The 25,474-nt window shown below is 48.0% G+C and overlaps 2 protein-coding genes across 4 annotated transcripts in view; both read left to right on the forward strand.

The window, feature by feature from the left end:
* TMEM145 (transmembrane protein 145) overlaps positions 1-9,193 on the forward strand; it is a 32,572-nt gene extending 23,379 nt beyond the window's left edge. Inside the window, exons 10-16 of one of the 3 annotated variants that reach the window (XR_015950698.1) lie at positions 117-195; positions 2,567-2,660; positions 3,865-4,037; positions 4,730-4,850; positions 6,044-6,244; positions 7,207-7,332; positions 7,813-8,937. Coding sequence is in view for 2 of the 3 variants with exons in the window: in XM_060276518.2 (XP_060132501.2) it covers positions 117-195; positions 2,567-2,660; positions 3,865-4,037; positions 4,730-4,850; positions 6,044-6,244; positions 7,813-8,034 (890 nt within the window). In the remaining variant the exon portion in view is untranslated. Of the gene's footprint in view, positions 1-116; positions 196-2,566; positions 2,661-3,864; positions 4,038-4,729; positions 4,851-6,043; positions 6,245-7,206; positions 7,636-7,812 lie in introns of those variants that run through there. The other 2 variants (XM_060276518.2, XM_088672645.1) reach the window with 2 other exon arrangements.
* A 3,357-nt stretch (positions 9,194-12,550) lies between these two features.
* MEGF8 (multiple EGF like domains 8) overlaps positions 12,551-25,474 on the forward strand; it is a 54,897-nt gene continuing 41,973 nt past the window's right edge. Inside the window, exons 1-11 of the mRNA XM_035117353.3 lie at positions 12,551-12,682; positions 14,459-14,726; positions 15,729-15,892; positions 16,195-16,401; positions 17,586-17,766; positions 17,874-17,962; positions 18,695-18,917; positions 19,500-19,680; positions 21,026-21,171; positions 23,690-23,809; positions 25,159-25,325. Of these exons, the coding sequence (XP_034973244.3) occupies positions 14,540-14,726; positions 15,729-15,892; positions 16,195-16,401; positions 17,586-17,766; positions 17,874-17,962; positions 18,695-18,917; positions 19,500-19,680; positions 21,026-21,171; positions 23,690-23,809; positions 25,159-25,325 (1,665 nt within the window). The 5' untranslated portion in view covers positions 12,551-12,682; positions 14,459-14,539. The remainder of the gene's footprint in view (positions 12,683-14,458; positions 14,727-15,728; positions 15,893-16,194; positions 16,402-17,585; positions 17,767-17,873; positions 17,963-18,694; positions 18,918-19,499; positions 19,681-21,025; positions 21,172-23,689; positions 23,810-25,158; positions 25,326-25,474) is intronic.

The raw sequence follows: 25,474 nt of genomic DNA on the forward strand, positions 1-25,474 counted from the left end.
AAGCTTGGGCTATTTGGACCGCTTTTTGAGTCTCATATTCCAGAAGAACCCTGTTAATGGCCTGGGCTTAACTTCATTTCTCCCCCTCTCTCTTTCTCCTTCCCTCCTCCCTCTAGCCAAGCTCCTTTTCTCCGTCAGTTTCCTGATCTTCCTCCTGATGCTCATCCTTCTGGGAAAAGGATTCACTGTCACCAGGTACCAGCATGACTAAAGGGGGACGGACGGTTCCTGTGAGTCAGGGTGGGTTGGGGCTGTGCCTGTATTGCCTGGTAGTGAATAATCGGTGGGACGGTGTGGGATCCATCTAGGCTGTGATGGGCGGGTGAGTTGCTTTACTTGCAAACATGGCTAACTCTGTGCCATTTCTCAAAAAAATAAAATAAATGAAAAGCAACTTTGTGAGAGGGTCGTTTGGTGTGGAGACAGATCGTGCAGGAAAGATGCTTCTAATCATAGAATTGTAGAATTGGAATTAACCGTGAAGGTATCTTTCGCCCAACATGGGACTCGAACACATGACCCTGAAAGCAAGAGTCTCGTGCTCTGCCTACTGAGCTATCCCAGATCCTATTTGTTTTTGGATCCCAAATTCGGACGCAGTCCAATTACATATTGGCAAATTCCAGGTTTGAAACCTCCAGGTATAGGGTGGTATATAAATTCAATCAATCAATCAATCATCAATCAATCAATAATTAGGCAGGCAGGCAGACAAACTCTGGTTGCAAAGTTATAGTGGATTAGGAGGTCTTGAGTTACAAACCCATTTCCCCAAATTACTGATGGCAGCTGATGGGAAGTGAACAGGGATAACGCTTCTCTGACACAACATTGGCTAACCTCCCAGCAAGCAGACCAGAAGTCACATTCATTTCATACATTTAAGGTGTCATAATACCACTTTAAGCAAAGAATTCTGGGACCTGTAGTTGGTTAAGGGTGCTGGGTGTTGTTAGGAGACTCCTGAGCTACAGTTCCCAGAGTTCCCCGAGAAGAGGGCTTGATGGTGAAACTTAAATCTCTCTGAGAATTGTAGCCTTGCAAGGGGGACGGAGGGTCTCCTAGCAATCCTCAGCACCCTTAACAAACTACAGCTCCCAGAATTCTTTGGAGGAAGCATGGCTGTTTAAAGTGGTATCAGGGTGCTTTAAACATACATTAAATAGCTGGTGTCATCTAATTTCTCTGCAAACAAATCAGGATGAAAGCTCAGTTACGCAGCTCGTCTGCAAGTGCCCCAAAACATTGAAAACAAAATCAAATACAGACTTCACCATAGAGACAGCTGCTAGATTTCTGCAGACTACACATGCCCCCTACTGGTAAAGCCCTTGAAATGACAAGCTAAGTTCTGTGTACACACCTGCTGTACGCTCTGCGTCCAAAGTGCTCCTGCTGCCGGTCAGGGAAGTGATGTACACACCATGTTAGCAGCAATGCACAAATCACATGTATCTTGTCTTATGCTTTATTGAGTCTCTCTGGTCCAAGGGTGCCTTGTCCCCCATAAGGTCAGAAACAGATAATGCTTCTGTTTGTGCCCACGTCGTGATGTGATGTTCAAAGCAAAGGCATTCCCGATTGGCAGTAGAGGTTGCAATGGGATACAGAGGAAGAGAAACAGACTAATTTGATGTGCCATGCCCATTTTGAGCCCAAGGGGTATTTTGAGGCACAGAGAGGGCAGGATAGGCAGGCAGGCCTAAAACAGTCCAGGCCCGTGACACAAATTTGCATCTGAACAAATTGCGATGCTGGCCAGAGAATCATTCGCATTGCACTTGGCTTATATGTGACATGGTTTTGTTGACTGGGGGAATGTCGGAAAGCTGAGCAGTCAGAAGATTTCCAGTTGAAACTTTAGGAATGAGTATAGTACATTTAGTGCAGATAACATTTACAGGGGAGATGAATAATAATAATAATTATTTATTATTTATACCCCGCCCATCTGGCTGGGTTTCCCCATCCACTCTGAAAAGTACATCAAAACATCAGTCATTAAAAACCTCAGATGTCTTCTAAACATCAAATAGTTGTTTATTTCTTTGACATCTGATGGGAGGGCGTTCCACAGGGCGGGCACCACTACCGAGAAGGCCCTCTGCCTGGTTCCCTGTAACTTGGCTTCTTGCAGTGAGTGAACTGCCAGAAGGACCTCGGCGCTGGACCTGTGTCCGGGGAGAATGATGAGGGTGGAGACGTTCCTTCAGGTATACTGGGCCAAGGCCATTTAGGGCTTTAAAGGTCAGCACCAACACAATGTAGGTGTTTCAAGACCGGTGTTATGTGGTCTCGGTGGTTGCTCCCAGTCACCAGTCTAGCCGCCGCATTCTGGATTAGTTGTAGTTTCTGTGTCACCTTCAAAGGTAGCCCCACATAGAGCGTGTTGCAGTAGTCCAAGCGGGAGATAACTAGAGCATGCACCACTCTGGCAAGACAGTCCGCAGGCAGGTAGGGTCTCAGCCTGTGTACCAGATGGATGAAGGGTATTGGGAGATTTGGGGTGTGGGGCAGTTACTTCTTCTCCCCCCCAAATCCTGGCTCATGGCTCCCTGTTTTGCAGGGGTCGGATCAGCCACACCGGCTCTATCAAGCTTTCTGTGTACATGACGCTCTACACTATCACTCATGTCGTGCTCTTCATCTACGAGGCTGAGGTGAGTGTCTGTTTACTCTTGTAGCGGCTTACGTATTTGAGAACCTCGCTTATCTAGGCCACATCCACACCATGTATTTAAAGCACTAAGATGCCACTTTAAACAGTCGTGGCTTCTTCCCCCAAAGGATCCTGGGTGCTGTAGTTTGTTAAAGGTGCTGCCCCAATTCCCCTCATGGAGCTATAATTCCCAGAGTGGTTTAACAGTCAATCCCTCTCCACGGGGGGAGCTCTGGGAATTAGTTGAATACAACCCTCCTTTTTATGATATCTTCAGAGGTGTCCACATGCAAACATCTTCCCAAAATAGGTAGCAGGTGTAATGACGAGAAGAGTTGGGCTGGAAGATATCTGCTTTTCAACATCAAGATCTATCCCCAGTGAAACATCACGATATACTGATATATCACAATGTCTCAAATAAGGAGGGAGTTAGTAGAGTTGAACAGTAGCGCTGGGCAATGTCTGGTTTTCAGCACCACAGTGTATCAGCTGAACATTGTGATATACCACAAAGTCTGAAATAAGGATGGAGCTACGCCACGGCCAGATTTAGGTTTGATGAGGTCCTAAGCTACTGAATGTAATGGGGCCCTTTATATGTGCAGCTGTCCTTAGTCAACAACAAATTGTCGCTGTTTTTTGTGTTGAATATGTGCTATATGGTAATTTATGGCCCTAATAGGTATCTAAAGCCATTTGCACATAACAAATAGGAGCCTACACAACACAAAACATTGTTGCTGTATATAGGTTTTATTTTATTTGCTTTTTATCTTATATTCTGGAAATGTACATCCAGTTTTTTCCCCTTTAATTTTTTGGGGGGCTCCCAAGAGAGTGGGGCCCTAAGCTATAGCTTGTTTAGCTTGTACATAAATCTGGCACTGAGCTACGTAGAGGCATTGGTTGGCTTCATGGATTTCCTGCATCGTGATTTTTGCATAGTGGACACACACACACAGATTCGCAATATATTGCTAGGTCAAAAATTACGAAACCGATATCACAATATGGACTTCTAACCAGATTTGGACTATGTATCAATATATCGGCCAGGTCTAGAGAAGAGGGTGTCGCAAGCAAAGGGGGTGGGGACCTTACCTTCCTTGTGCTTAGAGGAGTGTGAATTTTGTTGTGGCTTGTGCAGCTCTAGCAATCGCATCTCCCAACCGCTCAACCGCTTCCTTCCTTTTCGGCCTCAGTTCTTTGATCAAGCGCAGGTGCTGTACACTTACGAGTCGCCGGCTGGATACGGCCTGATCGCCTTGCAGTTTGTGGCTTACATCTGGTTCTGCTACGCCATCCTGATCACTCTCAAGCAGTTCCCGGAGAAACAGCCCTTCTATGTGCCATTTTTCGCCGCTTACACCCTCTGGTGAGTGGATGTAGAGGACGTTAAGGAGGAAGGGATCTAACTTGGGGGGGGGGAGCTGGACCTCCTTTTCGACCCGAGGGCCACTTCCCCTTTTGGACAACGTTCCAAGGGCCACCTGCTATTGGTGGGTGGGGTCAGAGGCAAAAGAGGGAGGAGCAATGGATTGAATTTTTACATTTCTACAATTGGCTGGTTCCTAAATACACTCCCAGCACCCATCTCTTATCTTGTGCCCAGACAAACAAGAGGCGTTATTGGAGTTCACATTCTAGCCGGGCAAAGACACTCAGGGCAGGGAGAGTGAGGGGTGTGGCCAGGGAAGAGTTCAGAGGGCCACATAAAGAGGCCTCGAGGGCCAGATTCAACCCCTGGGTTTGAAGTTCCCCACCCCTGGTGTAAGGGAATGTAACTGATCACCCCGAATCTTCCCTCACTCTCAGCTGGCCAAAGTCAGGACAGATGTTTGCCCCTCGTCCAATGAGTGGGCCGGCCAGGCTAGATAGATGAGCTTTGAAGAAGGAAGACAGGGGGTTATGCTGGGCACAATGCAAATGTCTGGCACAACAGAGGCCGCCTTTCCAAGGGGTAAGAAAAGCACTGCAGAAGCTACAGTTAAGCAGAGTATTGTTGGAGGCAGCGGGGAGAAAATGTGTGGGGAGCACGTCCTGAGCAGCCCTCTTTGTCTCTCGCAGGTTCTTTGCTGTCCCAGTCACTGCGCTTATTGCCAACTTTGGCATCCCCAAGTGGGCACGGGAGAAGATAGTCAACGGGATCCAGTTGGGCATCCACCTTTATGCCCATGCCGTATTTCTGGTGAGAAACTCCCAGCGGCCTAGAGGATTCTCCCATTATCCTGGCAGCCACTAAACTCTTGGGGCCTGACTTCTTATTTTGATAGACTGAAACGCAATCTGGGGGTGGGGGGAGGGTAGGGATGACCTTTGAATCTCATCCTGTTCTGTGAGCCCTTTTTTGCAGTTGAAGCCACCCCCTCCAAGCTGATTTGCTGCCTGCAGATGGAAAAATACAGGGACCCACCCCTCAGACATTTTTCTCCATGGTTGGGTGCAAGGAAAGATCATGCTTGCAGGCTGCTTGGCATGCATTGATGCATTCTGTTTTTTGTGTTTGCTTCAGGTTCAGAAACCAGTTGTAACTCCCTTGCATAACATGCACTCACAATATCTACAAGTACAGCCTTTGTCACGTTGGTGCCCTCCATACCTTTTTGGACTACAACTCCCATCAGGTCCCAGCCAATATGGCCAACTGCCAGGGATGATGGGAGCTGGAGTCTAACAACCTCTGGAGAGTGCCCACAGGTTCCCCATCCCTGCTCTGATACCATCAGGAGTCAATTCTGCCTTCTGTTATAGAATGTTTCCATTTGGGGGTCAATTCTTGATGGAGCCTCTTTCATGGACCAGTTTTTTGGAAGCAACTCCCCTTCAAAGGAGGTGCCCTCCTAGATTAAGTGTGGGTGGAAATGGAGATTAGTATCCCTGCTGAACTCTACCTCTCAACTACTCATAATGTATCTACAAGAACAAGTGTGAAGACTAGAAGCTCGCTTCTCTCTCTCTCTCTTTTAGAAAAAGGAGCAATGCTAGAGAAATTAAGAGAGGAAGCAGATGTGTTTTGCCTAGAGCAGGCATGTCCAACTCCTAAGAGACTGTGATCTACTCCCAGTATTAAAAAACTGGCAGTGATCTACCCATTGTCATTGGAGGGAGGAGAAGCGTGCGTGGGGTTGGTGAATTGCCCAGAGTTGTTGAGCTTTTTTGTGGAGGATTGCCCAGAGTTCTTCAGCTTTTATTTGTTAACTTTTGGTAAAATTTATTTAATCCCACGATCGATAAGGGTTCCCATGATCTACCAGGATCAGTCAGGGATCTACCGGTAGATCACAATCTACTGGTTGGACATGAAGGGCCTAGAGGAAATCCATGCAGTTGAGCTTGCGGGTCCATCCAGGCCTTGGTCCTCCACTCTTGTTGCTTCCTCAGATCATGACACGGCCCTCGGCAGCCAATAAGAACTTCCCGTACCACGTGCGGACATCGCAGATCGGGATTGTGGAGGAGGTGGCGTCCGGGGCCAAGTTCCCGCACCACGTGTACGGCAATGTGACGTTCATCAGCGACTCGGTGCCCAACTTCACGGAACTCTTTTCCATCCCACAGAGCACCGGGAGCAGCTCAAGCAACGTGAGTGCCAAGGAGGGCCCCTGTTTCCTAACCTTCCCTTGGTCTCCCCGGTTTTCCCTTCCAGCACTTCTGCTAATGTCCTCCATGGAATCTCTAGAAGAGGATGCATCTCCCCCCCTCTGGATGGCAGCTGGATTCTGGAGGTAGAGGTCACTCAATCTCCGTAGAAATCCATCCACTCCTTTGGGAGGAGCAAGCTCTGCTTCCCTGGGCTCTGCACATTGCTTTTATATCCCACACTGCTTTTTTTCTCCAAAGACACCAGGGAAAGTACATGGATTTTCCCCTCCTCTTTGAATCCCCACAACCACCCATCTGGTGAGGGGCTCCAGGAAGGTTCTCCTGCTGTTTTCTCCTCTACAGGCCCCTGCCCAGCTGGGGCACCAGGCCTCAGGCAAACAAGCCTGTTTCACTGCACAAGAAATCCCAAGCTTGCCACCTGATGGCACACCCTCCCTGTTGCCTCTGCTTCAAAGCCTTTTGCCCCCAGTTACAGCACCCAAATTTCCCATCAGATGATGGTCCTAAAATCCTAACCACCCTACTCCACAGCCTTAAAATAACTGGCCTCTGTACTTCCTCCATGCACCTGCTTTACAAAGGCTTCCAGGGAGTCTTCTCAACTGGAAGGTAAACAGCGTTTCCGCGCGCTGCTCTAGTTCACCAGAAGCGGCTTAGTCATGCTGGCCACATGACCCAGAAGTTGTACACCGGCTCCCTCGGCCAGCAGAGCGAGATGAGCGCCGCAACCCCAGAGTCGTCCGTGACTGGACGTAACGGTCAGGGGTCCCTTTACCTTACCAACCAGGCAGGTTAGATTTCCTCCTTTCCTCTTGCACTAGGCTAGGTCTGTGCTACTCATGAACTGCCATGCTGAGTGCAGCTCCCCAGCTGTGCATTGTGGCTGGCCAAGAACTTGCCAATCCTGATTCTTTTTTTTCCTTTTTCTTTTGCTGTACCAGAGAAGTGGCGAAAAAACAGGAGGCTTCTAAATCTCCCTGTGGGCTGCTTTATGTGGCTTGGGGGCATTTGTGAGTTGCTGTACAGTTAAGGAAGGGAGAGGAATTGGATTCTGTTTGCACGTAAAGGTGAATTTATCGAATTCTCACTCTTAGGCCACAATACACAAACTAAATGCAGCCATTTTTTGAAATCCACACGTCTCCTAATTCTGCAGTGCTCTTCTCCAGCCAAGTAGCATGTCTAAAAAGGAATACTACAGTACTGTAATGCGTGCATTAAAATGTACCTATTTGGGAGGGGAAATACAAGAAGACACTGTATCATGGGAAATTGCTTTGCCAAAAATGTGTATATTGGAAGAAATTCAAACTAAAATGAGCATGAATTTTCAGGAGTACATATATATGTTTTCAGATGAGAAAACCGAGAAACCAATATCGACTTGTTTGCCAATCCCTTTGCATGTGCCTGCGCTAAGTCTTGTAAACCCTGAATCCCTCCTTGCCCTCGTGATTCAGTTGCTTCTGGTTTGTTCAGGGTCCTTTTTTCTGTTGTCCTCCCCTGTCTACTCTCACATGGCTCTCCCTCTGCCTTTTCCCATCCAGCCCCGCAAACAGGTGGAGGAGACGTCATCCGCCGACCGTAACCTGACCCCCAGCTGCGTGGTCACCACCTCGGAGCTCAGCGGTGCCCCTGTGCTGTTGAAACCGTCCCTGGGGGGCGAGAGCCAGCCGCCCCCCTATCAGCTCCATGCGCCCCAACTCCACCAGCACAATGGCTACACCGAGTATTTTAGCATGCACACGACGGGTGCCCGTCCCGTCTAGGCTTCTCCTTGACTGTCCTGATCCTTTGTGGCTTCCTCCGCTTCCTTTCTCAACATTTTTCTTGTGGGGGGGGGCCCTGCCTCAACCCCAACCCCAGTTTCTCCTCTGGGCACCCTCCTCCTCGCTCCATCTTCTGCCATCTTCTATTCCAATTTGTGTCCTACCATATCAGAGGGCTATTTTATCCTGTTGTCTCCCTGGAATACCACAGTTTAGTGAGAGTATTGGGACATTGGATGCTTGGCTTGGGATAGAATTGGGGTCCCTCCCCTCCCACCATCTTACTGCCCCCCACTCAGTACGATAGAGGGCGTGACTCTTCTCCTCGCCTAGTTAATTACCTAAAAGACATCTATCTGTACGATACATCTCTGTCCTTCCCCAAGCTATGGTCGTACGCTGCCTGCCTCTGTGGGAAGCTGCCACTGGGGGAAGCCAGGGACTGGATTAACATGACCAGCGCGTGATTCTCTTCCACCCCTATTTCAGTCAGAGCGACAGGCCTATCTTTGGCTGCCATCTCCCCTGTAGACAGTTTGACTCCAAAGGGAGGTCACCATAGTCTTCTCACAGCCGCCATTGTGATTGAACGACTCTCCTGCCTGGATGCAGATGGGAGGGACTGCAGACATCCCGGCTCAGACTGGCTTTGTAACAATGTTCTCCTGTATTATTGCTCCCTTCCGATGCTACCCTTTTCCTGCTACTTTACAGTGGTAGCAGGCATTCCCTTTGTCCCATTTCCTTGACCCCCCCCCCAGGTGGCGGCGTTTGCCCTCCTCCCTTTCCCCGTGATGGTGCTGTGGGTTCTGCTCCCTGATGACGGTGAATTTCTGAAATTCACCAGAGTGGGCTCTTTTTTTGCCAAAATAAAGAGGATTATTGTGTTTTTATCTCACTGTGAAGGCATGTGGCTCTTTGGGGGGAACAGGTGGCCACGAAAGGAGGAAGAGGAATCTGCGCATGGAAGACTTTAATCATCGCCGTGTATGCAATAAGGCCGATGGTCACGTTAAACTCTTTGCTCTCTCAGGGCACATCTGCAGTACTGCCAGTCCAAAACATGTTTTTTTGAAGTGACACAGCTTCCGAGGAAGGAACCCTAAGAACTCGAGCTCTTTGAAATGACTGGGGAATACAGTTCATGTTGGTTTAAAGTAGGTTGGAATTTGTGGTTTAGATGTGCTGTTTAGACTGAATCAACAGCACTTTTTTTCATCGTGGGGCTTCTAACTTTGGAACTAGGTTTTGGACACACACTATACCTTTAAAGTACACCTGATGCACCTTTTCCCCCTTGAAGAATCCTGGGCACTGTAGTCTGTTAAGGGTTGCTAAAGGTTGTAACTCTCTGAGAAGTAAACTAAAGTGCCCAAAATTTGTTGAGGGAAAGGTGCTTCGAAGGTGCTTTAAAGATACAGCGCATTCACAGCATATCCCTTGTAGCTGATCCTTCAGCAGGAACAGCTTCTGCTTATCTCTGTGCTGTGAAAGGCTTCTGTAGATCAAGCTGCTTTAAAGGTGCATGAGCAGCCAAACTCCTCCCCCACCCCCACCCCCGGTCAGCTGGCAACTGTATATGAGCCATAGCTATGCCTAGTGGGGGACAGGGATAGGATATATTTAACTCTTTTCTTCGGGGTTCCCTCAAAATTCAACACAGCAATAACCTTCCACTGATGACCAGTTCCACTGATGCTTATTTTTCTCTGCCCTTGGTTGCAACACACGTCTGTGATTGTATGAAGGTTCCTCCACACACTGTCTTTACACTGCCATCCCCAAGTGGCTCAACCACCATCTAATCTCCTAATGTAACCTTCATCCTTCCACTTCATTGTGTGCAAAATTTAACACATGCTGGGGGGGGGGGGCGAGTTAAGAGACCACCAAGCTGAACACATCCTGCCAACCACGAGTGATGGTTCCACCAGAAGCACTTGTCTGTGAAACCGCCTTCTCTTTGGTGCAACTTTCCAGGCCTACAAAAAGCAGGGAGTGGTGTGCCACTGTGTGTGACTGGTGACCTTCATCTTGGTGAGTCACGATGGCGCGGATCTCAAGTGTGACTGCACTTGTCCCAATTATTGTGACAATTATTGGGTGTGGAAGATGCAGGAGAAGCCAGATTCCTGCAGCTAGCACACGTAGCTTCTGTCGTTCTTGTTGAAAATGGATTGAAGCATCCAGCTCTAGAACAAACTCCTTCAAACTTCAACAAGACCCGTAGTTCTGCATTGCTTGCAACTGAACAGCATCTTGAACAGCAGGCAGTTACCACTGCTATCGGCAAATCTGTTGTTGGGGAAATCCCTGCCAGCTGGTTTGCAGCAATAAATAGAAATGTATCTGTTGAAACGTGGGCACAGATAGCTCCCCTTCTCAAGTTGAGCTGCTAGTTATTTTTATTGCATCTGTTCGATTCATTCTCCACAGTTGGATTCTCACAACTTTTGTCAAGCACTGTGCTTTTGGGTTGAATGTTGCAGGGAGCTCGCTCTGCAGTGATTGCATGAAGGTAGGGAATGGTCCTCTTAGTGGTACAGCTCATGTTTTGCTTGTAGAAGGTCAGGCCCTAGGTTCAATTTCCCACATCTTCACCTAGAAGGATCGTGAGTAGTTGAGCTGGAAATGGCCCAACTACTGATAATTGAAATGTTTCTGCCAGTCACAATTCTGTGATAGGTTGGCCAGTGTTCTGACTTGGTATAAGTCAGATTTGTGTTTTTTTTTAATGGTTGGGTGGGATGGGGTTGAAAAACATTGGGAGGGTTGAGTAGCAGAGAGTTGGTTGTTAAATCCCTGCAGTTTATACTGACTTGGATAGCAGAGGAATAGTTTTAATGTTCTGGTAGCCAACGTCTGAAGAGTACCACATTTGTAATGAGTGCACTGCACACTACTAGCAGTGAATTCCAGAGTCATTCACCCCGCCCCCCATAAACAATGGATGGTGAATGGAAACATATTTATTAAAATATTATTAGTATATAAATATTAAAACAACAACAACAAAACAGATACCAAGAGACAAGTTATAAAATTGTCAGTAAGAATGGCTAAATAGAGAAAACAGTAATTCGTAGGAGAAGACATTCTGCAACAGACATTCCAATATTGGACAACAGATTCTTACCTTTTTACCTTTCAGAGTTACTCCATTCCATATATGTGCCAAGCCCATCGGCTTGTACATTGCATTAATCAAATATACAGTTTTTTTCTCGTGGTGGATGGGGACACCTGTTTGAAATTAAGGGTTGTTGTTTCCTCATATTTCCAAAAATAAGTACCGGCATCCCCAGATTCCTGAATTCCTGGAGGGCATTCAGAAGCATAACAGCCCGCAAACCTGTTAATATCAGTCTATTTCATTCAGCCATTAATAAATAGCAATACAATGACCAATAACTAACAATACATTTGTAGATCAACGGTCTAGCGCAAGAGTGGGTTGCTGAACTACAGCTCCCAACCATATCTGGCTATTGGCCATGCTTGCTGGGGCTGTTGGGAGTTGTAGCTCAGCAACATCCAGAGGGCCAAAGCTTCACTTCTCATGGTTTAGCACCGTATATACACCGTACAGACACACAAGCTCACGTGGGCATTCAATCTGGATGTGAACATGGATCACAAAAAATTAATAATTTTCCACATGTTCATGTCCCATCTTTGCATTGGTCCCACCGTGCGGGATGCACAATCTCTGAGGAGATGGAGAGAGAGAGAGGCATTCTTGGTAAGTTCCTTCCAACCGAAGGATTAGCAAATATCGTGTCCCCAACAGCCGTTTGGTAGGGGTGTGTGTGTTGCTCCATCCCTTCCGCGTAGGCTTCAGGTGGAGCCCCCTTCGCAGAAGTCTGTGCCGGTGTTTGTGCCGCCTCTTCCACTGCCCTTGCGGCCTCTGATCCCCCTTGGGACACCACAGACAACCTTCCCCCTACGGTGTCCATGGGCTAAATAATGAGCTTCACAAGCCTTTGCGTGTGCGTGTGAAAAACCTACAAAATCCACCCCCCCCCTAAATTCAGGAGAACGTCACTGCACATGCTCACTACCCCAAATTCAAGAGAATAGCACTCTGCACATGCTCGGTGCTGCTGCTCTCGGAAGACAGACCTGCCTGAATCTAACAACAGCAGCAATCCCAACTCGGTATTCTCATTGTAAATGGGATTTTTTTCATTGTTAAAAATAACTTATAAAAATAACAATTATTAATTACTATATATAATCAATATACTATATATAATGGGGTCACGAAGAGTCGGACACGACTAAACGACTAAACAACAACAATATATAATCAAACGAGCGGGTGTATTAAATTTCATGGTAATAAATAAACATCCCTTCAGTCCTCGGCTGCACACACACACACAGAGAGAGAGACAGAGAGAGACAGAGGACTAGAACTTGCCTCTCTAGCCTCTCGCTTCCCCTGCGGCCTCTATGGTCCTTCAATCGCCGTTGCCTTTCCATAGAAATCAGGGAAGGTCCGCTTCCGGTTTCCCTCTATCCCTCTCCCTTTCTCAATGCGCCGCGTTCCTCCTGCGGGCCGCTCTGGCCCCGTCGTCTCGCTGCGCCTCATCGGTCCCGGGCTGCGCCTCTCTATGGGCCGCGGGGGCAGCGGAGTTGGCGGCAGGTGGGTCTTCGCGTAGGGTGGGGGGTGGGGAGGTGGGTCTTCTCCTTTCCCGCAACCCCCTCCTGCATTGCACGCCCCCGTATGCCCCCACCTTCGTAGGCCACCTTAAACCTTACCTGATAGAACCCCCCCCCCGACCCTCACCTTCCTCCTCCAGAGAGTCCCCTGGCTGCAAAGTCACCCGTTTGCAGGATTTATCCCTTTCCCGGCCCCCACGTACGCCCCACTCATCATTTGTTGTTATTATTATTAATTATGTATACCGCCCTGAGATTTACTGGTGAAAGGTGACAGTATAGAAATACAAGATTAAAAAACCCCACGAAATTCACAATAAAAGGAAGGACAAAACAAAAACAATAAGCCCTCTCCTCTCCCACAAACACACGTCGCCTATTGGGCTCTCCTCGTGAACCTCCTTTTCAATATATATTTGTGTTCCATGCTGCAGCCCCTCTGGGCATCTCTAGGGTATGATTCCTACAACCCCAAAGCCTTAGCAGGGACTCCCACCCCACCCCCTTTAGGGTCTCCTCCTCCTTTTCAAGGACCTGTAACTCCAGAAGTAATGCTTAAAAGGGGGGGGGGGAATCCTGCTCTGGACCTAGGTTTCCTCCTAGGAAACCTGTTTTGATTCCCAGCTGGGACCAGTTCCAGGGAACTTCTTCCCTTCTGTTTATGGGTTTCTCTTCCTTTTCCCATAAAGCCTTTTTGGGGGTGGGGAGACTAAACACACACAGGACAAGTACACAGTGCTTCTTTCTAAAAAAAATGTTTAGGGGTACTATCACTTTGACTCAAGAAAATCACCATTTTATAATTCGAATCGGGGGAAATACATACAGTAAATGGACATAAGTACAAAGATTCACAAAATGTTTAGGGGTTTATGTACCCCTGCGTCCCCCCAGAAAAACAGCACTGCATGTACACACCCAGTTTGCTTTACGGGGAGTGGGCTTGTTATTGGTGTAAGTCAGTCTTCGCCCAGCCAGCGCCCTCCGTCGCAGTTGTCTGAAACATCTGGAGGGCACCTGCTTGGCAATGGCTACTTTAAGACCTGAAATTTAAGCTGCTTGTGAGAAAGGATTGGAAAGCCCTGACTGCAGTTTGGAGGCACAGTGCCCTTTACGCCACATCTTTCTTTATTCTGTCTACATCCTGTCCTGTCCTATACCTATTACTTGAATTCAGCATTCGTAACAAGTTGTGAATCTGAGCCATGTCTACGTTCCGGGAATGGGAAGTTTGTCAAAAGTTACCTTTCGCTGACTTGGTGCCCTCCATATGCTAGAGCTGGGGCTGATGGGAGTTGTAGTCCAAAAACATCTGGAGGGAACTGGGTTGATGAAGGCTGCTCTATTGTGCTAAACAGCTCCCTGCCTCTCTCATTGTGTCCCCAAAATCTCTCTGGGCCATCTTGGCTGTTCCACTGGTGGGATGGCGGTTCGGGAGAGGGCGTTTTCTATGGCAGCCCCTAAATTGTGGAACTCCCTCCCCACAGAGATGCACCTGACACCCAGTCAGATGGGCAGGGTATAAATAATACAATTGTTGTTGTTGTATAAATAATACAATTGTTGTTGTTGTATAAATAATACAATTGTTGTTGTTGTTGTTGTTGTTATTTTGGCACTCGAGGTGTATTTTTTTTAGGACCCATCTAATTTTTTGTGATTTTAAATTGCAACGGGCAGTGAGGATGATGGTGATGATAAAAATGAAAATAAACAGTATACCCTGCCCGACCTCCGAAGTTCTTCTCTGCTCTTTCAGGCTGGATTATGGCATTCCCTTCACCTTTTGGACTGTGCTGACTGAGCAGCCTCCGAATTGCGGGGAGATCCAAACCCCATCATGGACTCCTTATTGGACAGCTGCCTGAGGTTGCTGGTAACCCTGCTTTTAGCCCTGTTTGGGATCCGCTGGGCCAGCGGTGGTGACTGTAAGGGGCACCGCCAGGTCCTGCGCAGTGCATCAGGGTATGTGACAGATGGGCCTGGCAACTATTCTGTCAACGGCAACTGCGAGTGGCTAGTGGAAGGTAGGAATTTGGGGAGGCTTCTTTATTTATTATTGGAAATATATAAATCTACCTCCTTTAACTGAAGGTCCTATGGTGGCCGTCTGCAACAACCTAAACTAAAAATAAAAAGTAGGATAGAACAGAGACTTTAATTACAAATAAAACCAGCAACAAAAGTCCTGGACCCTGAGATCATATTCTGGGGTCCTTCTTCCTGAGCTTGGAGGGTGGCAACATGAGAACAGGAACTTTTCTGCAGTGACTCTCTGTGGAATGCTCTCCCCAGGGAGGCTTGCCTGACGCCTTCATTGAACACCGTTCGGCACCAGGCAAAAACATTCCTCTTCAACCAGGCCTTTAGCTGATTAATATTCTACAGCCTTTTAAATGTATCTGTGGGAAGAAGGGTTTTTTATTTTGCTGTTTGGTTTTACTTATTTACTTGTTTTTATCTTGCATTTTATTCTGTGAACTTCCCTGAGATCTTACGATGAAGGGTGGTATATAAATCTAATAAATAAAGATAATAAAAAACAAAACAAAAATTACATTCTTCCTCCACCCAATTCTTTCTACCTTTAAATATAAATCAGCTGGTTAATGATGCATTTGAGAAGTCCTGCCAAATATATCAGTCATGAGTGTGATCAGAAGAGGGGTGGTGGAGGGGTTCTGTCCCTCCCAGCAGTTGCATGGTAGACAGAAATCTCACAAGTGCTCACTTTTCCTGCTGCAGAAATGGGACTGGCCTCTTCTTGAATGCCTACCTAGCACACAGCTGTTGGCGACACAGAACCTTGTTCCCATAGAGGTGAAAGAGGAAGTGAGAAAGAGCGTCCTTCCTCAAACCTCCTCCTTCAGTTCTGTGCACTTTTCACGGGACAAAAGGTGACCCCACTCAGTGCCTCTTGGACCAAGGGGGCTAAGAAGCTTAGTGGGCTCCAGGGGAAGACCCCTGCCTATTCTTGGTCCTGTGCCTGGTATTCTAACCCTCCCGCCCCACTTTTGCACCCTGTTCAGCTCCCAGCAGCAGCTACCGCATCCTCTTGACGTTCATGTTCATGGACACCGAATGCACCTATGACTACCTATTCATTTACGATGGAGATTCTCCCAGCAGCCCTTTGCTGGCCAGCCTCAGCGGCAGCACCCTACCCCCCACCATCGAGGCCACCTCTGGCAAGGTACTGACCCCGGAGGTTGGATGGGGTCAAGTTGCAACCAATAGACATCGGCCTAGACACACGGGCATGGAAGGGCTCCGTGTCCTGGAGATTTTGCTCTGGGGTTCGGGAGGGGGCCATTCACAAGTGGTTGTTGAGATGAGGTTGGAGATTATTGCATGCAGGGGAGAGGAGTGCCACACGGGGGCACATAGCTGTGGTCTCTTAAGGGACACGCGAGTCATGTAATTGTGATCTTGGGTTACACATGGGGCATGTAGATGTGAACTTGGCACCATCCCGCCCTCTTAACTGCTTGGCAGATGCTGCTGCACCTATTCAGTGACGCCAACTACAACCTCCTGGGCTTCAACGCCACCTACACAGTCTCGCTGTGCCCAATGGGCTGCTCGGGCCACGGGATCTGCGACAACGACGGCCGCTGCACATGCTTCCAAGGTTGGGGCGGCGAGGGCTGCTCCATGCCTGACTGCGTCACCTACTGCCAGAGCCATGGCAGCTGCAGCCAGGTAAGACTTGCGACTTTCTGGATCTCACCGTGCTTGCCCCATAAAGAGCATTTGCAGCAGCCATGTTTGTGTGCGTGGTGGGGGGTGGTCACCCCAGACTTCTTGCCCTAGACACAGCTTTCTTCTGTCTTTCTCCTGTAGCCTCCATCTTGTATTTTTCGAGTGGGGGCACACTTTTTGCAAAATAAAAAAAATGGAGATACAATCCAAATTCAGTTCCAGGAACAACTGAGTTCTGCACAGCTCTCTGTTCTGGACTGTTGCAAGAGTGGTGCATGCTCTGGTTATCTCCCGCTTGGACTATTGCAATGCACTCTGCGTGGGGCTACCTTTGAAGGTGACCCGGACGGCAGTTGACTGGTGACTGGGAGTGGCTGCTAATCCCATATAACATCAATCCTGAAAGACCTACATTGGTTCCCAGTACGTTTCTGGGCACAATTCAAAGTGTTTGTGCTGACCTTTAAAGCCCTTTATACCTTTAAAGGTATACCGGCTTTGGCCCGGTATACCTGAAGGAGTGTCTCCACCCCCATCGTTTTGCCCGGACACTGACGTCCAGCGCTAAGGGCCTTCTGGTGGTTCCCTCACTGCAAGAAGTGAGGTTAAGGTAACCAGGCAGAGGGCCTTCTCGGTGGTGGCGCCCTCCTTGTGGAACACACTCCCATCAGATGTCAAAGAAATACTGTAAACAACTATCTGACGTTTAGAAGACATCTGAAGGCAGCCCTGTTTAGGGAAGTTTTTAATGACTGATGTTTTAATGTACTTTTCATCTTTTGTTGTAAGCCACCCAGAGTGGCTGGGGAAACCCAGCCAGATGGGTGGGATATGAATATATTATTATTATTATTATTAACAACGTTGCTTAATCTCTGCTACTTTGCGTAATCTTATTCTGCAGTGTTTGTTATTTTGCCTCATTTTTTTCCTGGCTTTTGCTTCTCTTGGGGAACTATTTGCAAGCACCAGATCTCAGCCTGCTCCGTGGCTCTAACCTTAGAAATCTTGTTCAGACACCTCTCGCATACCTGCAGTTTTGCTTTCAAGCATAGGCTCCTAGGCACAAGGGCTACCCTTTCCCCTTAAGATGAGTTTCTCCTCCCTGCCTGCGGGCCAGTAGCGCTTTGCAGGGAGCCCTACATTTTGTTGCCCTGACAGGGTGTACTGCTTCTCCTTCACAGGGCTCAGATCATTGCCGGTGCGAACCTGGCTTTGTGGGCCGGGCCTGTGACTTAGCCCTGAGTGAGAACCAAGGAGCCGGCAAGTGGTACAACGTGAGCGCCCGGGATCCTAGTTTCCGGCCCCGCACAGCAGCGGCTGGTGCCTTCTTGCCCTCCACTGGAGGACTGTACATCTTTGGAGGTCAGAAATTAATCCAGTTATCTATTCTGGGCATTTGGGGTCTACAGTCCCAGGGGGTGCTTCCTTCCTGTTCTGTAGCCCCATGGCATTTCTGCTCCCCTCTCCAGGTTTGGATCTGAACACGGCTTTGGGGGACCTTGTCTTCTACAACTTCACCACTAACATCTGGCATCGGCGAGTGCTCAGCCCCTCCCCGGTAAGCGTCTTCTTTCCTTTGTCGCCCAGCGACGATTTATATTCTGTTTATTTAGAAAATATATAAACCACTTGGTCAGGGGAAAAATATATATCAAGCAGTGTATAAATGAAATGATAACTAAAACATGACTAAAAACCATAAACCAAATAAAAACAAGTACAGTACAGTGGAACCTCGTGTTACGTACCGTCCCCCTTACGAATGCTTCAGGTAACGCGCTCTGCTTACCTGGAAGTAGATGCCCCTAGTTGTGACCTTTGCCCCAGGAGGCGAGAGAAAGTCATGCGCCGGCAGCGCGGCAGCAGCAGGAGGCTCCATTAGTGAATGCGCGTCTCGTGTTAAGAATGGTTTCGGCTTAAGAATGGACCTCCGGAACGAATTAAGTTCATAATCGGAGGTACCACTGTATATCTAAAATTGCCATCATTTTTTTAAAAGATGATTTTTCTTTAAAAAACCTATCAAAAATAAATATAATTAAAAAATCTAAATAAGGCCCTTTAGGGCCCATGAACCTGAGATGTTTATAGCATCCTCATAAAAATGTTATGTGTGACTACATCATCATCAGTGTGTGGATGCATCTCAGAGCCAGGAGGCTGCCCCTTGAGCCTTCCTTGTAGCTGCGTCATGTGTGAAATGGCCCCGAGAAGAGGGGAAATCTGCCGCACTGTGCCTTGATCCCATACCTCCCACTTGTCTAACTCCTTTGTCCTCCCCCTTTTACAGTCGGCCCGCCACTCCCACGTGGCTGTGGCATGGGAGGGCTTCCTGGTCCTCTTTGGGGGCGAGCTGGCCAGCGGCTTTCTTACGAACGACGTCTGGATGTACCTGCCCTGGGAAGGCCGTTGGCAGGAGCTTGTGCCCCTCAACACCACCTGGTTTCCTCCACCTCCTGGGCTGGCCGGCCACGCCTCTGCCGTGGTGGATGAATGGCTTTACATATTTGGAGGTGAGAACAAGAATCAATCGTAGTGCAATACAAGAATCTCAACTGAAGCATCCATGATAGATAATAATAATAACAATAGAATTCCTTAGCTGCCTGTAACCATAAATTTCTGGACAGGTGGCAACAGTATAAAAACACAAGATTAAAATCATTCAAAATACAGCGATACCTTGGTTTGCATACGTCTTGGTTTGCATACATTTTGGATTACAAACAAGCCCAGATATTCAGGTGCTAAGTCATTTAGGGCTCTAACCACTCATGTGAGCCCCCTGAATTGGGCCTGGAAACAAACTGGTGACCAGTTCAGCTGTTTTAGAGCAGATTGCTGTGTGAATTCTGTATGGAACCCCAGTCAAGTAACCTGGCTGCTGCGTTTCGGACCGTTTGATGTTTCTGAGATGTCTTCAAGGGCAGCCCCATGCGGAGCACATTGCAGCAGTCCAGCCTGGCAGTCACATGAGCATGGAGCATGGTGGCAGAGACACTTCTTTCCAAAAGAGGGCTGTAGCCAGTGAACCAGCCAGAGCTGGAAATAGGTACTCTTAGCCCTGCTAACTTGTTATCCCTTCCTTTACACAGGCCGCACCTCGGTGGATGTCTTTTCCTCACAGATGTACCGCTTCCATCTGAGGATGTGGCGCTGGGAGTTGGTGGTGCCCTCAGGTGGCAAGGCTCCCGCAGCCGCAGGCCACTCCATGGTGTTCCACGCAGCCTCCCGCACTCTCCTGGTTTACGGCGGGCACCGGCCCTCAACTGCTCGGTAAAGAGAAAACTGGGAGTGCTGTGGGCATACATACCAGGAGCTGCCACCCCTGCTCACTCCATCCACCAACCCCACCTATCTGCCCTACAACTGGCCAGACCCTCCTCCCTTTATACCTCACCCACCCCTGCACACTTCTCTGAAACGCGCTCCCATCCCACTTCTTTGAACAGCTTCTCTTGGCTGCCTGCTACACAGTCATAGCTTTCTATTGGTGGCCATTCAGACTGCAGCATGACGGCAGCCCTACAATTTTAGGAAGATATATATATAGCAGAAGTAGATCTTTTTGTTGTTCAGAACATCAAGGGAAACTGGTGCAAAATGCCTTTGGGGGTTTGATTTACAACTTCCTCTGGCCTATTGATGCAGGAAGTCGCCTTGGTTGGTATAGCTGGCATGTAGACAAGGGATGGGGAACCTGCGGCTCTGCAGGTGGCATTGGACTGCAATTCCCATCAACCCTAGCTGTTGGCCATGCTGGCTGGGGTTGGTGGGAGTTGTAGTCCAGAATCCCTGGGAGAGTCATATGTTCCCCATCCCTGATATAGGCTAAGTTCCCAGCCTCTCCTCCTCAGGTTATTGATTCAATGCTAGTGGGTGCGATTGCTTCCTTTTACATCTATTTTTATTGCAAATATAAAAGAAAGGAGAAAGGAAGAGACAATATCAACTCAAGTTAACTATAAGAAAAACCCAGCAATTCTAATTTAAACGTATGTGTTAAAATAAAAAGTCCCTCTGTTTATGAGATTGACACTTACACTGTGGGCAGACTTGAGATGATGGAAACATGAAGGGGGTAAGATGAATCATAGAATCATAGGATTTGTAGAGCTGGAATTGTATAGTTGGAATCTCAACTAAAGCATCCATGGCAGATGGCCACCTAATCTCAGTTTAAAAACCTCCAGTGAAGGAGAGTCCACAACCTTCCAATGGAGTCCATTCCACTGTCGAGCAGCTCTCGCTGCCATAAAGTTCTTCCTGATGTTTAGTCAGAATCTCCTTTCTTGTAACTTCAATCCATTGGTTTGGGTCCTAGCCTCTGGAGCAGGAGAAACCAAGTTTGCTTCATCCTCTGTGTGTCAACTTTTTAGATGTTTGAAGATGCGTATCATATCTCCTCTCAGCCTCCGGGCTAAACATACCCAGCTCCCTCAACCATTCCTCATAAGGCTTGGTTTCCAGACCCTTTATCACCTTGGTTGCCCACCTCTGTACACATTTCTGCTCGTCACTATCCTCCTTCAGTTGTGGCGCCCAGAACTGGACACGGGATTCCAGGTGCGGTCTAACCAAGGCAGGGAAAAAAGCTTACCTGAAACTCTCCTGCCCTCAGCTTCAGCGTGCGAGTAAACACCACCGACCTCTTCCATGTGGACCTGCGCTATTGGAGCACGTTGCGTGCGAAGGACTCGCACCGGGGACCTCGAGAGCGGGCCTTTCACTCTGCCACAGTCATTGGCAACTACATGGTTGTGTATGGTAAGTATGGCCTCTCCGGCCAGAGGGTAGGGGTGCGCGGAGGAATGTGAGAATTGGGGTGGGGGTCAAATCTTTCCTTCCTCTTCTAATACTGAATATTTGGGAATTTGGGGAAGGGCCGTAGCTTAGTGGCATAGCATCTGCCTGTCCCCAAAAACCTCTCCAGGTAAGGCTGACCGACAATCCTGTCTGAAATCCTTGAGAGCTGCTGCTGGTCTGTGTAGACACTATTGAGCTAAATGGATTCATGTTCTGACTCGGTATAAGGCAGCTTCCTCTGTTCCTAATCATTTTTGGTGCAGATAATATAAAACAGTTTTCCACCATTACGCCAAACCCCTGCCCTCCTCGCATTGACCCTTTTCCTCCCGACAGCCTGAGACACAGAAACTTGGCATGCGAAGCCTCCCCAGGCAGTTTTATTTGCATGTGCTAAATTGCTGCATATCCAGGTTGGTGCTAAAGGCACAGGAGCAGAGCCAGGAAAAAAAACTGGTGATCCTGTTACCAAGTTTAGTACTGTATTGTTAAATTAATATTGCCAAAGCTTCCATTTCATGTAAAATTTCTGTTGTCTCAGCAAGGGAAAAGCCTGTATTGAAGGAAGGGAATAAGTACAGTCGTACCTTGGTTTCCGAACAGCTTAGTTCTTGAACATTGTGGCTCCCGAATGCCACAAACCAGGAAGTGAGTGTTGCGGTTTGCGAACTATTTTTGGAAGCCGAATGACCGACGGGGCTTCCGTGGCTTCCGATTATCTGCAAGAGCTTCCTGCAGCCAATCAGAAGCCGTGCTTTGAAAGTTAAACGGACTTCTGGAACGGATTCCATTCAACTTCCAAGGTACGACTGTATCGCCCCCCCCCACCAGTCCCCATATCCCCTGACTATCAGTTGTTATCAGTGGCTACTAGCCATAATAGCTATGTGCTGCCTCCACAATTGAAGGCAGCAACACTTCCGAATGCCAGTTGCTGGAAACCAGAGAAGGGGAGAGGGCTTTTGGGCACGAATCCTGCTTACCTGTTTCCCACAGACATCTGGTTGGAGAACAGGACTAGATAGGTCATTGGCCTGATCTGGCAAGTTTCCCTTGTGTTCTTAAGGCACTGGAAATAGCTGGACATTTTATTGCACCATCGTATGTGTGTGTGTATGTATGTATGTATGTATGTATGTATGTATGTATGTATGTATTGTTGTTGTTGTTTAGTCGTTTAGTCGTGTCCGACTCTTCGTGACCCCATGGACCAGAGCGCGCCAGGCACTCCTGTCTTGCACTGCCTCCCGCAGTTTGGTCAAACTCATGTTCGTAGCTTCGAGAACACTGTCCAACCATCTTGTCCTCTGTCGTCCCCTTCTCCTAGTGCCCTCAATCTTTCCCAACATCAGGGTCTTTTCCAAGGATTCTTCTCTTCTCATGAGGTGGCCAAAGTATTGGAGCCTCAGCTTCACGATCTGTCCTTCCAGGGAGCACTCAGGGCTGATTTCCTTAAGAATGGATAGGTTTGATCTTCTTGCAGTCCATGGGACTCTCAAGAGTCTCCTCCAGCACCATAATTCAAAAGCATCAATTCTTCGGCGATCAGCCTTCTTTATGGTCCAACTCTCACTTCCATACATCACTACTGGGAAAACCATAGCTTTAACTATACGGACCTTTGTCGGCAAGGTGATGTCTCTGCTTTTTAAGATGCTGTCTAGGTTTGTCATTGCTTTTCTCCCAAGAAGCAGGCGTCTTTTAATTTCGTGACTGCTGTCACCATCTGCAGTGATCAAGGAGCCCAAGAAAGTAAAATCTCTCACTGCCTCCATTTCTTCCCCTTCTATTTGCCAGGAGGTGATGGGACCAGTGGCCATGATCTTGTTTTTTTGATGTTGAGCTTCAGACCATATTTTGCGTTCTCCTCTTTCACCCTCATTAAAAGGTTCTTTAATTCCTCCTCGCTTTCTGCCATCAAGGTTGTGTCATCTGCATATCTGAGGTTGTTGATATTTCTTCCAGCAATCTTAATTCCGGCTTGGGATTCATCTAGTCCAGCCTTTCGCATGATGAATTCTGCATATAAGTTAAATAAGCAGGGAGACAATATACAACCTTGTCGTACTCCTTTCCCAATTTTGAACCAATCAGTTGTTCCATATCCAGTTCTAACTGTAGCTTCTTGTCCCACATAGAGATTTCTCAGGAGACAGATGAGGTGATCAGGCACTCCCATTTCTTTAAGAACTTGCCATAGTTTGCTGTGGTCGACACAGTCAAAGGCTTTTGCATAGTCAATGAAGCAGAAGTAGACGTTTTTCTGGAACTCTCTAGCTTTCTCCATAATCCAGCGCATGTTTGCTATTTGGTCTCTGGTTCCTCTGCCCTTTCGAAATCCAGCTTGCACTTCTGGGAGTTCTCGGTCCACATACTGCCTAAGCCTGCCTTGTAGAATTTTAAGCATAACCTTGCTAGCGTGTGAAATGTATGTATTATGTGTATATATATATATGCTTCACTTTCCCTTCCTCTCCAGGTGGCAACGTCCACATCCACTACCACGAGGAGAAATGTTACGAGGACGAAATCTTCTTCTACCACCTGGGCTGCCATCAGTGGGTCTCCAGTCATGATCTGGCACCTCCACTCTCCCACGGTGAGGGAAGGCTCTGATGCTAGGAAATTACACTTGCCCTCTTAGTTTGCTGCAGGGTTGTGATGGTGCCATGAACTCACAAAATCTCCAGTGGTCAACATCCCTATAGAAAGAGCACTTTTGTATCAAGTACTCTGGGGAGGAGAGAAGTTCCATAGGTATAGCTTCTCCCATCACAGCATTAAAAGGAAAGGGGTCACCTGAGCTTGCTGAGCATCCTTTTGCCACAGAGCTTGTAAAGCAAGAGCCTGTATCCCTCTTGTATCTCTCCTGGTACTCAAGCTCCCATCAGCCTCATCCAGCCCTGCCAATGGTCAGGACTGATGGGAGTTGTAGTCCAGCAACATCTGAACCAGATCACAGATTGCTCATTCCTCTTGCAAAGGAACAAAAAAATGTGTTTTTTAAAAAACGGATAGTGTAATCAGTGAGTTTTGATCTGTCACACCAAAAATCATAGTAAAGTCATGCCAAAGTCAAATTTCGGTCCGCCATCTTGATTCAAAATGACTCCCAAATATTGATGAAGACACCCCCCCCCCGAACTCTCATGCCGAGTTTGGTGATGATATCTCAAGAGATGGACAAACGTACGCCAAAAAACGGGCAAGGTCATGCCAAAGTCACATTTTGGTCCACCAACTAGTAACTGTTAAAGATTCATTCCCCGTGTCTGCAGTCATGGGATTGTTGTCTATCACATGACGGTGTGTGTTTTTCACTCCACACAGTGGGAAGTGACGGAGACAGGATGTTTGTGTTACTGTGTTCCGTGAAATGGGATTATTGTCCTTTGTTCTTTCTCTTTGCTGTCTGATGCTAGAGAGAGAGGGAGCCATGTTGTAGTGCTCCGTGTGTGTTTATATGTAAAGAAAGTAGATTAGCCAAATGCTGAGTTGCTGAGGTCTGTTATGCGAACTGCGAACACTCTGCAGATCCCTGAGTGTGCTGATTTCTGTTGGCATCAGTCGCTGTGATGTTCGGGCAGAAGAAAGCTTTTGAAGCTCCCGAATGATCATCCAGGAGGGAGAGAACATGCCAGGGAGAGAACATGCCAGTCGGGCATGTATCTCTGCCAGGGTCCTACACGAGAGTAGGACGATCCTAACAGTAACCCGGTAACCAGTTGGTGTCAAAGACTGCTGTCCCCACCTCAGAACACTTACGCCAGGTTTGGCAACAATATATTGAGAGGTGGCTGAACTCATGGAGAACAGATAGACAGACAACCCATTTCCCAAAATGTATAGCTTTATATGGCACCATATTTCTCCTGTGTCCCAATTCCAGCACTCTGTTGTGACATCGCAGTAGGCTGCCCTTGACCTGATCTGTTCCCCTTCCCTCAGAACACGAGGCCAAGACTCAGGCCCAGGCGCGAGGCCGCTACTCCCATGTGGCCGCAGTCATGAACGGGAACGTGCTGGTTGTGGCTGGCGGCTACAGCGGGGTGCCGCGGGGAGACCTCCTGGCGTACAAGGTGCCCACTTTTGTCTTCCAGGTGCCTTCTCAGATGGTAAGTGACTCTGCCTCCCTTCCCTTTCCCTGCTTCCGATGGGCTTGCCTGACTGTGGGCCCATCGAAATCTCCGCATCCTAAGAGCTGGCCTGTCACCTGTGCTCTAGCAGAGGGCCTTCTGGTCTTAACCAGGCTAACCATGTACAC

This window comes from Zootoca vivipara, chromosome 6, assembly GCF_965207765.1.
Source record: "Zootoca vivipara chromosome 6, rZooViv2.hap1.1, whole genome shotgun sequence".
In the NCBI taxonomy this organism is placed as follows: Eukaryota; Metazoa; Chordata; class Lepidosauria; order Squamata; family Lacertidae; genus Zootoca; species Zootoca vivipara.